We start from the raw sequence: 14,429 nt of genomic DNA on the forward strand, positions 1-14,429 counted from the left end.
CCGCGCAGAACCTCGGTTAAATATTTACTGCCGGCCCCTTAAGGCTATGGGGCAGAGGATGGGGAGGGGCTGGGAGGAACGCTAGCCCACCGTTTCTGCTGCTTGACCCTGTTTCAGACATTTTATGACGCAGCCCTGAATAGTTCACCAAAAAAGAGTTCATTTGAGTGATTTGTGTACATGACCCAACCCAAAGTAAGGTGCCACCTTTTAATTTGGGAACTGCCTCTCTTAGGATTTAAGTACAGTTGTGTCTGGGTGTCAATTTTACAGGAGCAGGCTTTATTTTTACCATGTAAACAGGGCAATCAAACTACTGTACTTCCCTGACAATGATATGCTGCTCATAATTGTCTATTTGTATGCGATTGCCGTGTAAATATCCATAACTAAAAGGTATTGTATGTTTGCTGGTTGTTGGCCAGCAGTGACCGTAATCAGAGACTGCATTGATTTCACAAACCGTTGAACAGTGATCTCTAGTGGAAATGTCCCTGCATTACGGTTTCATTCATTTAGCATTCCTTAGCACAGTGCTATTCTACTATTCTGGAATTCTGTATTCAACAACGGAAGCAATCTGTACGTTTTTGTATCCGTTATGTAGCAACGCAACTTTCATGAGGTTTAACAGTGTCAGAGTTAAGTCGGTGAACGTGGTGGGATCTCTAGACCAGGTTGTTCCAGCTGTGTGTGGTTTGCTTAAAGAATGCCACTCCAGGCAGGCTCCATTCTGCCAGCGTTTATGGCCCCTGTAATAGACCAGAGCAGTGTCAGGTCCAGTCAGGCACCTTGGCTTTCACTTCTACGTGGGACAGAGCGGTCTGTAGAATGTACACTTGACATTGGGGCTGGATCTGGTCTAATCCGTAGCAGCCGCTGGTCAAAAACACTGAACAGTTTAGTGTTCATGTAGTGTATTTTCTGTTTGCGGTTTAACCCACAGAAGGTGCAGATGAACTAATTGGCCAAATTTGATCACTGGCCTGCTTTGTTTCAGAGAGGCCAAATATACAGCACACCCCCTACCCATTCCCCCGCCTCACACACACCTACCTACCGCTCTCACATCATCCCCCCCGCCCCCATTCCCCGAAACTCTGTCATCTCACCCACTGCTTCCTTCACAAGCCCTCTGTCCTGTGTGTCTGAGGGTGGCGTTCCTGATCCGTGTGTGCTGTTCATTTCCAGGCCTGACACACACTAAACCTCACCCCTCTGACAGCGGTGGCGGGTTCTGAAGCGGAGCTCAGAGCTTCACCGCGGGGCAGGTGGAGGAACGCACACTTGGACAGATGTGTGATTTTTTTTGTTGTTGTTGTTGCCATAGCTGCCAGAGAGAGATGTTCCACAACAGGAACCGCTCTGTTCTTCTCTGTTTGCTATTCTCCCCCTGATTCACACCCCTGTCAGTCTCTGTCAGACTGTTGCGCTGTAGTATGGTGGCCCACATTCGCCCATGACGCTGCCACACAAAACCGGCTCTCACTGTGCACCGCGTTTGCTGAACTTGGCGTGACCCGTAATTACTTTAAATCCAGTGCCTCTGATTATAATTAGTCCGATGAAAAGGGGAGGAGGGGGGCAAACTTAGCACCTACATTCCCCTTGCTCTCATTGTCCCGGGACAAAGCCAGCACAGGCCAGTCCCGGGGGGGGGATTGGGGGGGGGGGGGGGGGGGGGGGGGGGCGGTGGACGACTCTCTGACAGAGGCCCCTGGGTAACTACGCCCTGGGGAGGAGCTAGACACAACTGCAGGAATGCCCCAGGCCTCAACCTGTAGTGTCAGACAGCTAGCCACTCTTCAGTGGGCAGAAGGAGTTAGTTCTCCGCACTGCGTTCTGTCTCCGCGCTGACGGACATTCACTCCAGAGGTCACGGCGTAGGGGCCAGTTCCTGAACGCGGTGCCTCCCTAGTCCTGCCGTCAACCCCGGCCGTGACATCAGCCTTTAATCTTCCTCTGTCAGGAGGCTGAAGGCCAGGGATCAGGGGGAAATGAGCACGATGAATAATGTATTAGCTTAATAACCGAGGGCCTCTTTTGTTTGAAATGGGGGTTTAGTGCTGTTCTGCTACGCAAATTAGGCTCCCGGTGCCTCTGGTGTTGGGGGGGCGATTGACTGCCCGTTATCTGCTGAAGGGAGACTTGATTTAAAACAGCGCAGAGACCTTGAACAATGTTCAGCTTTGCCACACGTCCCGATTTGGGCCTCGCTGAAAGAAATTTCCCCTCCTTCTGGCGTACTGCCAAAGTAAAGTCACAAAGCTGGCATACACCCGAATGTTAAACAGCTTTAGTTGGAAATCTGTTCAAAATCACAATCGGATAAGTTAAACAAAAGTGTAACTGTTTGCTTTAAGTTGGTTATAGTTTCAATGTACAGAAACTTCTTCACACCCAGTGAACCTTTTTGATACTGTAAGTCGGTGAAAAGTCATCATGCCATCATGACATTCAGGTGAAAACCAGACTAGATTTAGTTGGAAAGTGAAAGTTTTCCAGGCGACTTGGACATAGCTAGGTTCTAGTAAATCCGGGTAAAACCTGAGCTATATTGGGGTTAGCTTAGTCCGTTTCAGTCAAAACATCTCTCAACCTAGATCTACTCCTCTAGGTGTCGAGATTCTGGCTTTTACTCACTGGGCAAGTTGCCAAAAAAACCTGACAGTTTGTGTGAGTTGAGCGGTCCCTCAGGGAGGCCCAGAGTTATCCGGACCTCATCAGCGTGTTCCTGGGCTGCACAGTGACGTCAAAGACAGGTGCATTACTGTGCGGTACAGTGGCCCCTGTAAGCAGCGCCCTGATTGGCTGATCGGCCCCGCAGGTGCTGAACCTGGTCCAATCGTACGTGACGCTGAGGGTGCCTCTGCACGTGTCGTACGTGTTCCACTCCCCGGTGGGGGCCGGAGGCTGGCAGCACTTCGACCTGCAGTCGGAGCTCCGGCTCACCTTCGTGTACGACACCGCCATCTTGTGGAAGGATGGCGTCGGGAGCCCTCCCGAGGCTGAGCTGCAAGGTAGGGCCTGCCGCGCGTTCGTTCATCTTCGGGTTGACGGGCAATTTGACTTTTTTTTCTGTAATCGAGCAGGCATAAATCTTGTCTTCAAAGTTATTACCTCTCTCAACACTGTTTATGTCACTTAGCTTAATTAAGAATTGATCGTTAATTGTCTTGAGCAATCTGTTCCAGTTGGCAGATGATGCCCTTTCTCTTAATTACAGCCTGTCAGAATGTTTGTTTTCTTTCCAACCAGAAAGTGCCATTTGCTTCAGTTATTTGATCATGTGGATAGAAGTTTACTTTCCCCCCGGTCCCCTGTGATCATGCAAAAATCTGTTCAATTGTTCAAAATGCTCATCTTAAATGCACAATCTCACTCATTTTAATTCAATTTGTTTGCACCGTCATAGCATGCTGAAAACAGGAGGAAGGTAATTACCTGCCAGTAGGTGTGGATTATGAAACAAAAACTCTATAATGAAATGCATATTGGTCCTTAGTTTTAGCTCAAAAATGCATACATGTGTATGTTTTTAATCTTAGAAAATGTGCTGCAGTTCTGCAGTCGCAGACAAAAATTCTAAATCATAGAACAAATCTTTTGTCATGAGCCAAAATCGGCCATCTTGGATCTCTCAGCGAATCTTCCTCCGATGGAAGCCTGGCAGTGTGAGATATTTCGGGAACAATGGTAAAAGATGGCCGATATCGCACAGTGTACAGCCAGCATTAGCCGTATTTTTAAGTGAAAGTTGAGGCCAGGTAAGTGTTGATTGGTTTGTTTGTTGGATATTACAGTTGCACTCCGGTAAGAGTTGATTGGTTTGTTTGTTGGATATTACAGTTGCACTCCGGTAAGAGTTGATTGGTTTGATTGTTGGATATTACAGTTGCACTCCGGTAAGAGTTGATTGGTTTGTTTGTTGGATATTACAGTTGCACTCAGGTAAGAGTTGATTGGTTTGTTTGTTGGATATTACAGGTGCGCTTAGGTAAGTGTTGATTGGTTTGTTTGTTGGATAATACAGGTGCACTCAGGTAAGAGTTGATTGGTTTGATTGTTGGATATTACAGGTGCACTCAGATAAGAGTTGATTGGTTTGTTTGTTGGATATTACAGGTGCGCTTAGGTAAGTGTTGATTGGTTTGTTTGTTGGATATTACAGGTGCACGCAGGTAAGTGTTAATTGGTTTGTTTTTTGGATGTTACAGGTGCGCTGTTCCCCACCAGCATGCGCATTAACGGGGAGGGTCGTCTGGTGGTCAACTTCCGCACCGAGGCCCGCTTCCGGGGTCTGTTCGTGACGTCACACTCCGGTGAGTACAACTCTGCCTCTGTCAGCCTCAATGAACACTTTACAATCCAGTCATTTAGCTCCGGGGTCCCCAAACTCAGTCCTGGGGCCTGTTCCACTCTCCCCCAAATCTGGAACATGGGCTGAAGTAAAAAGAGCTGTTCTGGGTTTTACTCTGTGCAGTTATCACCTCAGTGGTCCTGCTTTGTGGAACAGGGCTCTGGAGGATGCCTGTGTCTGTTTGTTTCTGTTACTGCCAATCGCTGATCAATTAAACGGGCGTTTTACATTGTTTCAAGTCGTTTTACAAGTTTTTCTTAAATTCATCTTAATTGTATGAATACTTGGTAGTTGCTTCAGAGTCAACGTTTCTGCAGTTCGGATCTGACTTAGTTTACCTGTAAATCTATCATTTACACAGTTAAAATACACGTATGTAGCCTGTCTAAAGGAATCATCTACCATAGAAAATGAAAGCATTAGTTGATTTGACTAATGAAAAGTCCTGGTATAACTTGAGAGTGCATGTCCTCCAATAGACATTATAGACAAATGTTTAAAAACTAAGAACGATTATTACAGTAGCAGTGACGCAAAGGCCAATGAAAGAAAGAGAAAGAGCATCTAAATGGGGTCATGCTGCTGTTTCAGCCTCTACTCTGCCCTCCATGGTGATCTAATGCTGAGTTTTGGTGCTGCTGTTTCAGCCTCCACTCTCTCCTCCATGGTGATCTAACGCTGAGTTTTGATGCTGCTGTTTCAGCCTCCACTCTGTCCTCCATGGTGATCTAACGCTGAGTTTTGGTGCTGCTGTTTCAGCCTCTACTCTGCCCTCCATGGTGATCTAACGCTGAGTTTTGGTACTGCTGTTTCAGCCTCCACTCTGTCCTCCATGGTGATCTAACGCTGAGTTTTGGTGCTGCTGTTTCAGCCTCCACTCTGTCCTCCATGGTGATCTAACGCTGAGTTTTGGTGCTGCTGTTTCAGCCTCCACTCTGTCCTCCATGGTGATCTAACGCTGAGTTTTGGTGCTGCTGTTTCAGCCTCCACTCTGTCCTCCATGGTGATCTAACGTTGAGTTTTGGTGCTGCTGTTTCAGCCTCCACTCTGTCCTCCATGGTGATCTAACGCTGAGTTTTGGTGCTGCTGTTTCAGCCTCCACTCTGTCCTCCATGGTGATCTAATGCTGAGTTTTGGTGCTGCTGTTTCAGCCTCCACTCTGTCCTCCACGGTGATCTAATGCTGAGTTTTGGTGCTGCTGTTTCAGCCTCCACTCTCTCCTCCATGGTGATCTAACGCTGAGTTTTGGTGCTGCTGTTTCAGCCTCCACTCTGTCCTCCACGGTGATCTAACGCTGAGTTTTGGTGCTGCTGTTTCAGCCTCCACTCTCTCCTCCATGGTGATCTAACGCTGAGTTTTGGTGCTGTTGTTTCAGCCTCCACTCTGTCCTCCATGGTGATCTAACGCTGAGTTTTGGTGCTGCTGTTTCAGCCTCCACTCTGTCCTCCATGGTGATCTAACGCTGAGTTTTGGTGCTGCTGTTTCAGCCTCCACTCTGTCCTCCATGGTGATCTAACGCTGAGTTTTGGTGCTGCTGTTTCAGCCTCCACTCTGTCCTCCATGGTGATCTAACGTTGAGTTTTGGTGCTGCTGTTTCAGCCTCCACTCTGTCCTCCATGGTGATCTAACGCTGAGTTTTGGTGCTGCTGTTTCAGCCTCCACTCTGTCCTCCATGGTGATCTAATGCTGAGTTTTGGTGCTGCTGTTTCAGCCTCCACTCTGTCCTCCACGGTGATCTAATGCTGAGTTTTGGTGCTGCTGTTTCAGCCTCCACTCTCTCCTCCATGGTGATCTAACGCTGAGTTTTGGTGCTGCTGTTTCAGCCTCCACTCTCTCCTCCATGGTGATCTAACGCTGAGTTTTGGTGCTGCTGTTTCAGCCTCCACTCTGTCCTCCACGGTGATCTAATGCTGAGTTTTGGTGCTGCTGTTTCAGCCTCCACTCTGTCCTCCATGGTGATCTAACGCTGAGTTTTGGTGCTGCTGTTTCAGCCTCCACTCTGTCCTCCACGGTGATCTAACGCTGAGTTTTGGTGCTGCTGTTTCAGCCTCCACTCTCTCCTCCATGGTGATCTAACGCTGAGTTTTGGTGCTGCTGTTTCAGCCTCCACTCTGTCCTCCATGGTGATCTAACGCTGAGTTTTGGTGCTGCTGTTTCAGCCTCCACTCTCTCCTCCATGGTGATCTAACGCTGAGTTTTGATGCTGCTGTTTCAGCCTCCACTCTGTCCTCCATGGTGATCTAATGCTGAGTTTTGGTGCTGCTGTTTCAGCCTCCACTCTGTCCTCCATGGTGATCTAACGCTGAGTTTTGGTGCTGCTGTTTCAGCCTCCACTCTGTCCTCCATAGTGATCTAACGCTGAGTTTTGGTGCTGCTGTTTCAGCCTCCACTCTGTCCTCCATGGTGATCTAATGCTGAGTTTTGGTGCTGCTGTTTCAGCCTCCACTCTGTCCTCCATGGTGATCTAACGCTGAGTTTTGGTGCTGCTGTTTCAGCCTCCACTCTGTCCTCCATGGTGATCTAACGCTGAGTTTTGGTGCTGCTGTTTCAGCCTCCACTCTGTCCTCCATGGTGATGTGCCCGGACCAGCCCGGCCTCACCTTCAACCTGAGCCTGGTGAGGAGTGAGCCCACCTACAACCAGCCCATGCAGCAATGGACCTTCATCTCCGACTTCGCCGTAAGATCGCCCTCCTCCTCCTCGTGCGCTCTAACACCAGTAACGTAACGGCTCAGTGGTCACTCCTGTCAGACAGGGCCCCAGTTTCCTGTGAATATCCTAGTATAGTGGTGGGCAATTTCAATCCTGGAGGGCCAGTGTTTGAACAAGTGTTCTTTTGATTCTACCAGTTACCCTGCCTAAATGAGACATCACACACCACGCTGGTTCACTCGTAGATTAGATCACAGTAAAACTTTCCATTTAGGGATAGAAGAACAGTCTTTTTATCTAAGTATATCTAAGAGTGTCACCTTTATCACTGTGTCAGAGAATTTTGTTTAGTTTCCAAAGGGTTTTTCATTTTTCCTCTAGAGCACCCCCAGGAAGTTTAATTTTGAAGAGGGTTAAATTAAGTTCTAAGATCACAACTATGTGATTAGATTGTTCTTAACTGAACATTTTAATGCTGGTGTAACCATCACTACTGGTAATTGTTAGCAATGGAGTTTAAGAACTTTAGACTTTAGAATTTAGAACTTAAAACATTCCAAATAACCTACTCTTCAAAGGGTGAAATCTGCTGCCCTTCGCGTTTCACAGCATGTTCCAATACCCACTGATCCCTTGTGGAAATGAAAGTCCATTATTATTAAGCAGGAATATGACGCACTGTATTCAAGCTGGAAAAAGTTATTTGTCGTGTGGTGACTTATTAATTTCAACACTGGAACTGTCTGTTCTCTGACCTTCTCCTGTCCTGCTTTATTCTACCTTCCACGCTGCCCCCTGCAGGTGAGAGATTACTCGGGCACGTACACAGTGAAGCTCATCCCCTGCACGACTACTCCGTACCTGGAGTACAGCTTTCCCCCCGTCTGCAACCCCAGGGAGCCTGTGACTTTTGACCTGGACATCCGCTTCCAGCAGGTGACCGCCAATACATGCATTTCAGTTTTTTTATTGACGTCACTCAGTCCAGGTTACGGAATGGTGTTACTGGGGTCATTGTCTATCTGTCTGTCTGTCTCTCCCTCTATCTATCTCAGGTGAGCGACCCAGTGGCTGCAGAGTTCAGCCTGAACACTCAGATGTTCCTGCTGTCCAAGAAAACACTCTGGCTGTCTGACGGCTCCATGGGATTTGGTCAGGAGAGCGACACTGCTTTCTCAGAGGGTATGGAAACACAAAGTGTTTATTTTGCTAGTCACAGTGAGTATGGACGAACAATTAAACAAACAAACAGACACCTTGGATCTATATAGCACTTCTGGATAAATACAATTTCATCCAAAAGAATAAACCTCGCCTCAGCCACCACCAATGTGTTGCACCCACCTGGGTCAGTCATTTTGCACCAGGACGACCACCACACATGAGCTGAGGTGGAGCGGGGGACATTTAGGTATAAGTTCCTATTTCAGTGATTGTGCTTTCTGGTTAATAACACTATTTCATAATTGTTCTCATCAGGATTTGCATGAGTGTACAGCACACTCTTATTTAACCCAGTTGTGAGTACAGCCGCTGTACGTTTAAAATGAAGTCTACAACACAAAAAGTGCGAGAAGTGAAGGGGTCTGAATACTTTCTGTGTCTGTGTCACGGGGTGTATAATATTTCATAATGTTTATATTTATTGCTTATGAGCCTGTATATCTTCCTTTGCTTATTGTCTAATAATTATCTGATTGGGGTCCTAATCGTTTGTATGGGTATGGTTTTACCTACGTAGGGGGGGAGGGCCTTGGACAGGAGGACAGAGAGAGGGATATTTTCTGTTAAACGTACGCCACGTCATGTTTTCGTTTTGTTTGTTTGAATAAGTTTCATCACGTTTAATATCGTTTGACTTTGATCGTAATAAACACCATAAACTTCACTTTCGACTGGACATGAATTCAATGGAACGAGTGAGACAGCAACGAGCCAACCTAAGCCTCTCGGCGACCTCTGTTTGATCTAAAAGTCGCTACGCAGGGTAAAAGATCCCCTTTGTTCCCTGCAGGCGACATCATCTACGGCCGGGTGATGGTGGACCCTGTGCAGAACCTGGGTCACTCCTTCATGTGTAACATCGAGAAGGTCTTCCTCTGCACGGGAGCTGACGGATACGTCCCCAAGTACAGCCCCGCCAACTTCGAGTACGGCTGCCTGGCCGACTCGCCCTCCCTGCTCCACAGGTTTAAGATTGTGGTAAGCACAAGGCTGCTCCTGCTTTGTGTGGCTCGCTGGGTCTCGGTCCTGGTCCTGGTCCTGGTGGGCCGCGGGTCCTGCTGTGTCTGTTTTCATCTTAACCCTTTGAGGAGTAGGTTTTTTTTGGTGTGTTCTTGGGTCAGTGTTCTGTTACTCCATTGTTTTCTGTTGCCACTTGTGGTTGTGACATTGACAGCATTGCTGTTGTTCAGTTAAGAACATTCTGTCAGGGAAGGGGAGTTTAAGGTAAAATGTCCGAATCCAGCAACTAACATCCTTGTTTAACGAGGCACGCTGAGTACCGAACAGTGCATCAACTCTTAAAACCTCTCACTTATCCAACTTGTAAAATGGGGACATGTCTAGGGGAAAGAGTTATCTGCCCACCCAGCAGTCTCCCACAAATTGCCTCCCACAAAATTTTGGAAGTGAACTAATCCTGCCGTGAATTGACGGACAATCTCAAGATTAGTAACCAAAAAGTAATCAAATAAATTGCCAAATTAGTGAATAGGCAGAGAAATCTATTGGATCAATCCTTATCAAGATGTAGAACCTTTATCAAATGGGCAACCACTACACTGTGCCACCCATAATTAGTTAAAAATGAGAAGGACTGGGTTCTTTCCAGCAGTCAGGAATGTTGGGGTGGTTTCTGCTGATCTTCTTCCCAAGCCATGAAGTAATAAAATGCTCTGCATAGTTTAACAGAGCAGGCTACATAATCATGAGTTTGCTAAATTCTGTCAAAGGCAACAATCAATACTAGTTATCCAACCATTCCAATCACATTTTTGTGATCTTAGATATGAAAGGGTTAAATTCCACGTCCAGCTCGGACTCAGGAGGCTAGTTGAGGCGGGTCAACCATGTAATTCAAACCCAGTTTCGATGATCAGTTGGGTAACATCAAAAACCAGCTCTATCTGTGGCTCTCCTGGACCAGAGACTTCAAGAACGTCCAAGTAAATGATCCAGCAGCATGATCCCGAATTCTTCTCCACTGTAGGACAAAGCCCAGCCCGAGACACAGGCCAGGAATTTTGGGAATGTGGGATTCAACACCCTCCTGGCTGTGGACGACCCGGAAGCGTTGCCCTTGGTGAGGCAGCCGGGATCCGACGGGTTTCGACTGGACTCCTCCGCCCTGTTTCAGGTTTGTCCAGATCTCTCTCTCTCTCTCTCTCTCTCTCTCTCACTCGCTCTCACTCCCCCTCCCTGTGCACTCACTCCCACAAAAACACACACTCGCTCCGTCTCTTTCTCTCTCATGAAATGAACTGAAATGAATGAACTTGGATGAGTTTCCCAGGATTTTACTGACCTGGAGTGGGGTTGACCTCTGACCTCTGACCCCTGACACTTCTCCTCTCACACCTGCAGGTGTCGGCCGGGAGGGAATGGTACATCCACACCATCTACACGGTCCGGTCCCGGGAGAACGCCAACCGGGGGATCGGGAAGAGAAGCCTGGAGTTCCACTCGCTGGCGCGGGGCGGGGACCCTGCGGCGGGCGCCGGGTCTCGGTCCAAGCGGTCGACCGACGGGGAGGAGGATGTGGCCAGGGAGATCGGCGAGGAGAGCAACAGGGGCACCAACATCCTGCACGTCAGCCTGGACCGCAGCCGGCGCGGGACCGGGCCCGGCCGCGAGGTGTCCTCCGAGGGCCCGATCCCCCGCGAACTCAACCCCCGGCACGACGACGACGGCGCCGGCGCGGTTACCATCGCGAGCATCCTGGTGGGGGTGCTCCTGGCCGTCCTCGTCGTCGTCCTGGCCGTCCTGCTGGCCTGCTCCAAGCAGAGGAAGAGGAAGAAGAAGAAGGACGCGCCCAAGGCCTCCAGCAGCACCGAGCCCATGGTGACCACGGCCACGGGGTACCATGGCAACGACAGCTCGGAGGTCTGACCGGCGCCCTCAGACCTTGTGACGTGCCGTTCGCTTGATTTGCAAGTGCCTCATACCTGTACACTGGGCATACCTGTACACTGGGATTCATTCAGAGAAGTTTAAAAACGTCCCACACAACTGAGGAGGCTTTGGTTTCAACAAAAACCGCCACAACAACACGAACACAAGCTCTGCGTCTCCCTATCTACAGCGAGTCACCGTATCTGAACAAGAGGCACACGATTTGTTATGGTTTATTAATGGTGTTTGTCTTTCCAAAGGACTATTTGAATTTATCCAAAGGTGCTAGAGGCTCCCCTATTTGTCGAATAGGGTTTTGCCCAAGGTTAAGGATCACTGAGATGAGATTAAACATATGGGTCAATGAAAAGGATGGGATTTTTTTTAAGGCCATTTAGTTATGTAAGCACATTATTTATACTGTAAGAACTCACCGTTGTGTTTTCCTGTCAGTGCACTTCACGATGTTGTCAACCCTTGATGTCAAGATTTCATGTTGTGTGTCCCTGTAGTGTGTTCATTTTCTGATTCAAAATGAGTCGGACTAAACTAGCAAATGTCATTTGATGTAAGACGACTGCTCAGCATCGCGAGGAATGCTGAATATTGGTGAACTCTTTTTGGATTGTTATTTTCTGAAATATTACAGTTCATGTACGGTATTTGCGAAATAATTGCATTTCTGTTGTCATTGTCATCTTTTTTTTATATGACTTTTTGGGTTTTGCGTCCCACAGCCATCACTGTGGAGCGGGTTTGGTTTTGTCTCTGCTCGTCCCACAGCCATCACTGTGGAACGGGTTTGGTTTTGTCTCTGCTCGTCCCACAGCCATCACTGTGGAACGGGTTTGGTTTTGTCTCTGCTCGTCCCACAACCATTACTGTGGAGCGGGTTTGGTTTTGTCTCTGCTCGTCCCACAGTGGAGCGGGTTTGGTTCTGTCTCTGCTCGTCCCACAGTGGAGCGGGTTTGGTTCTGTCTCTGCTCGTCCCACAGTGGAGCGGGTTTGGTTTTGTCTCTGCTCGTCCCACAGTGGAGCGGGTTTGGTTCTGTCTCTGCTCGTCCCACAGTGGAGCGGGTTTGGTTTTGTCTCTGCCCGTCCCACAGCCATCACTGTGGAGCGGGTTTGGTTTTGTCTCTGCTCGTCCCACAGTGGAGCGGGTTTGGTTTTGTCTCTGCTCGTATACCATTTCTGCATGTCCGCTGCTCTTATTGTTGATTTCGAGTAAAAATGTCTGTCTCTAGATGGTTTTATGAAACACCTTTGGATTACATTTTAACGAGCTTGAGAGAGAAGCCACAACCTCTTAACCTCATAGCGCTAAGTGGAAAACATTTTTCCTATGCCTGTTGTGTATCAAATCATTTTGATTTATTTAACAATGATAGTGTCCCAGAAAAACTAGCACTGATTTTTTTATTTTTATTTTTATTTTATAATCAAACATTTTCAGAGCACTGTAGTGATCTGTTTATCAAGACAGCTGTTCTGCTATAACGCAGTCACAGATACAGTAGACCTGCTAGATACAAATAATATTTTTGTAAGGTGAAGGGCACATTCGTACGTATATTTTCTAAGAGTATCCAAGATGTTTACTAGCCTAGCGGAACCGGACGGAACTGGCGAGTTGTTCGCCCTGTGGGGCTGTGTTGTTGACAGACTGCCATTCTATTTGTTTTCCCCGTTATTTTAAAATCAGAGCACAATACTCACAGGCATATTCAGTTAGAATCCATCAAATCAAACTGAATAAAGTGATTGATTCACATAAAAGAAATACTCGTATTAGCCAGAAATGAAATTATTAGCCGTTTATATACCTGGGTGAAAGATACAGGCCTCACCTGGATTGATCTTGTTTGTTTGTTTGTTTTTTATATCATACAGCCTATTCCACACAGCTTACTACTTTTGATATTTTCACTGATATACCATAATCATGATCATATTTATTTTGCTACCATTTAGGGGTCCTCACATATTAAATGATTTACTACTGGGATGTATTGACTTATACTTTCATGATTTTCTTTTTCTATGAAATACAAAACAATCACTTGTCTACATTATACTGGATGGCCACTATCATTGTGGTGGTGGAGTCAAGTAGATGTAATTTTGTGACGTGAAATTATTGTCCTCATTGCTTGGAAAGCTTTGTGATTGCAGGCCTCTGAGCTAGCCACAATGCTACATTGGTGTGGAGATTTGTGCTAGATTTGTGAAATTGTTCATCAGTTCAGTGCTTTCCTAAAAACCTCAGATGAGTCACTGGAAATGGGTTATTTTGCACCTCTGTACGCTGCCAGAACACTTTGACACCACTGATGCCACGGTCTTTATTTCAAAATAGGAATGCTATGCAATCTACGACACAGCAAATGTAAGAGTATAGTGCGTTCTAAAATGTTGTGTTTTTTGCTAATGTTGTGTATTTATGTAACATTTTGCTTCTTGTTGCTCACCTCATATAGATATTTGGTGCATTTTCATTATTCCTGACTGAACCTGTCTTGAACACATGTATTGCCTATATGTGTGTATACACATGTATGTATGTATATACATATGTTTTGAAAAATGAATATAGTTTGGATGTTTTGGGGAATGGTCAGTGTTAAAATATTGCCAATGTACTGTAAGTATTTGTAACATAGACCTCTGGAGCAGAGTGTGAATGCGGTCTGCAAAATAAAGATTTTTTTTTTTTTTTTCAAATGATGTTTCTTGACTCAAGATCACTGCTGTGGATTTTGGGAATAAATATGCCTTTCTGCTTGTCAGGACCAGGTGTGTTTTTCTGTACTTTTTGGTGTGCGTTTTATAAACTGGTGAAACTTGCTGTGATTTCCACCCAATGTGGACAGAAACAGAGGTCATGTTGGTTGAGTTATCTTTATGAAAGTAAAGGTAAACATTTGGCTGTCGGTTCCATTTTTTCATAGCAGCCTATCAGTCAGTTTTTTATGTGTGTCAAACAGTTTATATGTTTTATGTACATGCTGCATATCAGCTGACAAGGCCTTTTGAATGATGTGTGGATTATTAAATACATTTTAGGCAGTCAGAGATTTAAATTAATCACAGGTGAATCAATCAAATCTCAGAGCATCACAATGTCATCAGGATCTTTTTAGTTTCCCAATATGTGTGCTCTTCACACCTTGAAATTGTTCCTTGAAATAAATTCTTTATTTTGAAAATGATAAATAATGCTAATTTTTTTGGAATAACAGCATATTGTAAGAATGAGTTTATAAACATACAACGCAGACCTCGGGAGCAGATATTGCTCTATAGA

At 46.4% G+C, this 14,429-nt stretch overlaps 1 protein-coding gene across 1 annotated transcript in view; it reads left to right on the plus strand.

Moving 5' to 3' along the window:
- Positions 1–14,066, plus strand: part of LOC133108294 (FRAS1-related extracellular matrix protein 2-like) — an 85,900-nt gene extending 71,834 nt beyond the window's left edge. The window contains exons 17-24 of the mRNA XM_061217765.1: positions 2,828–3,020; positions 4,218–4,322; positions 6,912–7,039; positions 7,814–7,948; positions 8,068–8,194; positions 9,027–9,214; positions 10,224–10,370; positions 10,598–14,066. Coding sequence (XP_061073749.1) covers positions 2,828–3,020; positions 4,218–4,322; positions 6,912–7,039; positions 7,814–7,948; positions 8,068–8,194; positions 9,027–9,214; positions 10,224–10,370; positions 10,598–11,122 — 1,548 coding nt within the window. The 3' untranslated portion in view covers positions 11,123–14,066. The remainder of the gene's footprint in view (positions 1–2,827; positions 3,021–4,217; positions 4,323–6,911; positions 7,040–7,813; positions 7,949–8,067; positions 8,195–9,026; positions 9,215–10,223; positions 10,371–10,597) is intronic.
- Positions 14,067–14,429: the final 363 nt, after the last annotated feature.

The sequence above is a fragment of the Conger conger genome, chromosome 13, assembly GCF_963514075.1.
Source record: "Conger conger chromosome 13, fConCon1.1, whole genome shotgun sequence".
Classification (NCBI taxonomy): Eukaryota; Metazoa; Chordata; class Actinopteri; order Anguilliformes; family Congridae; genus Conger; species Conger conger.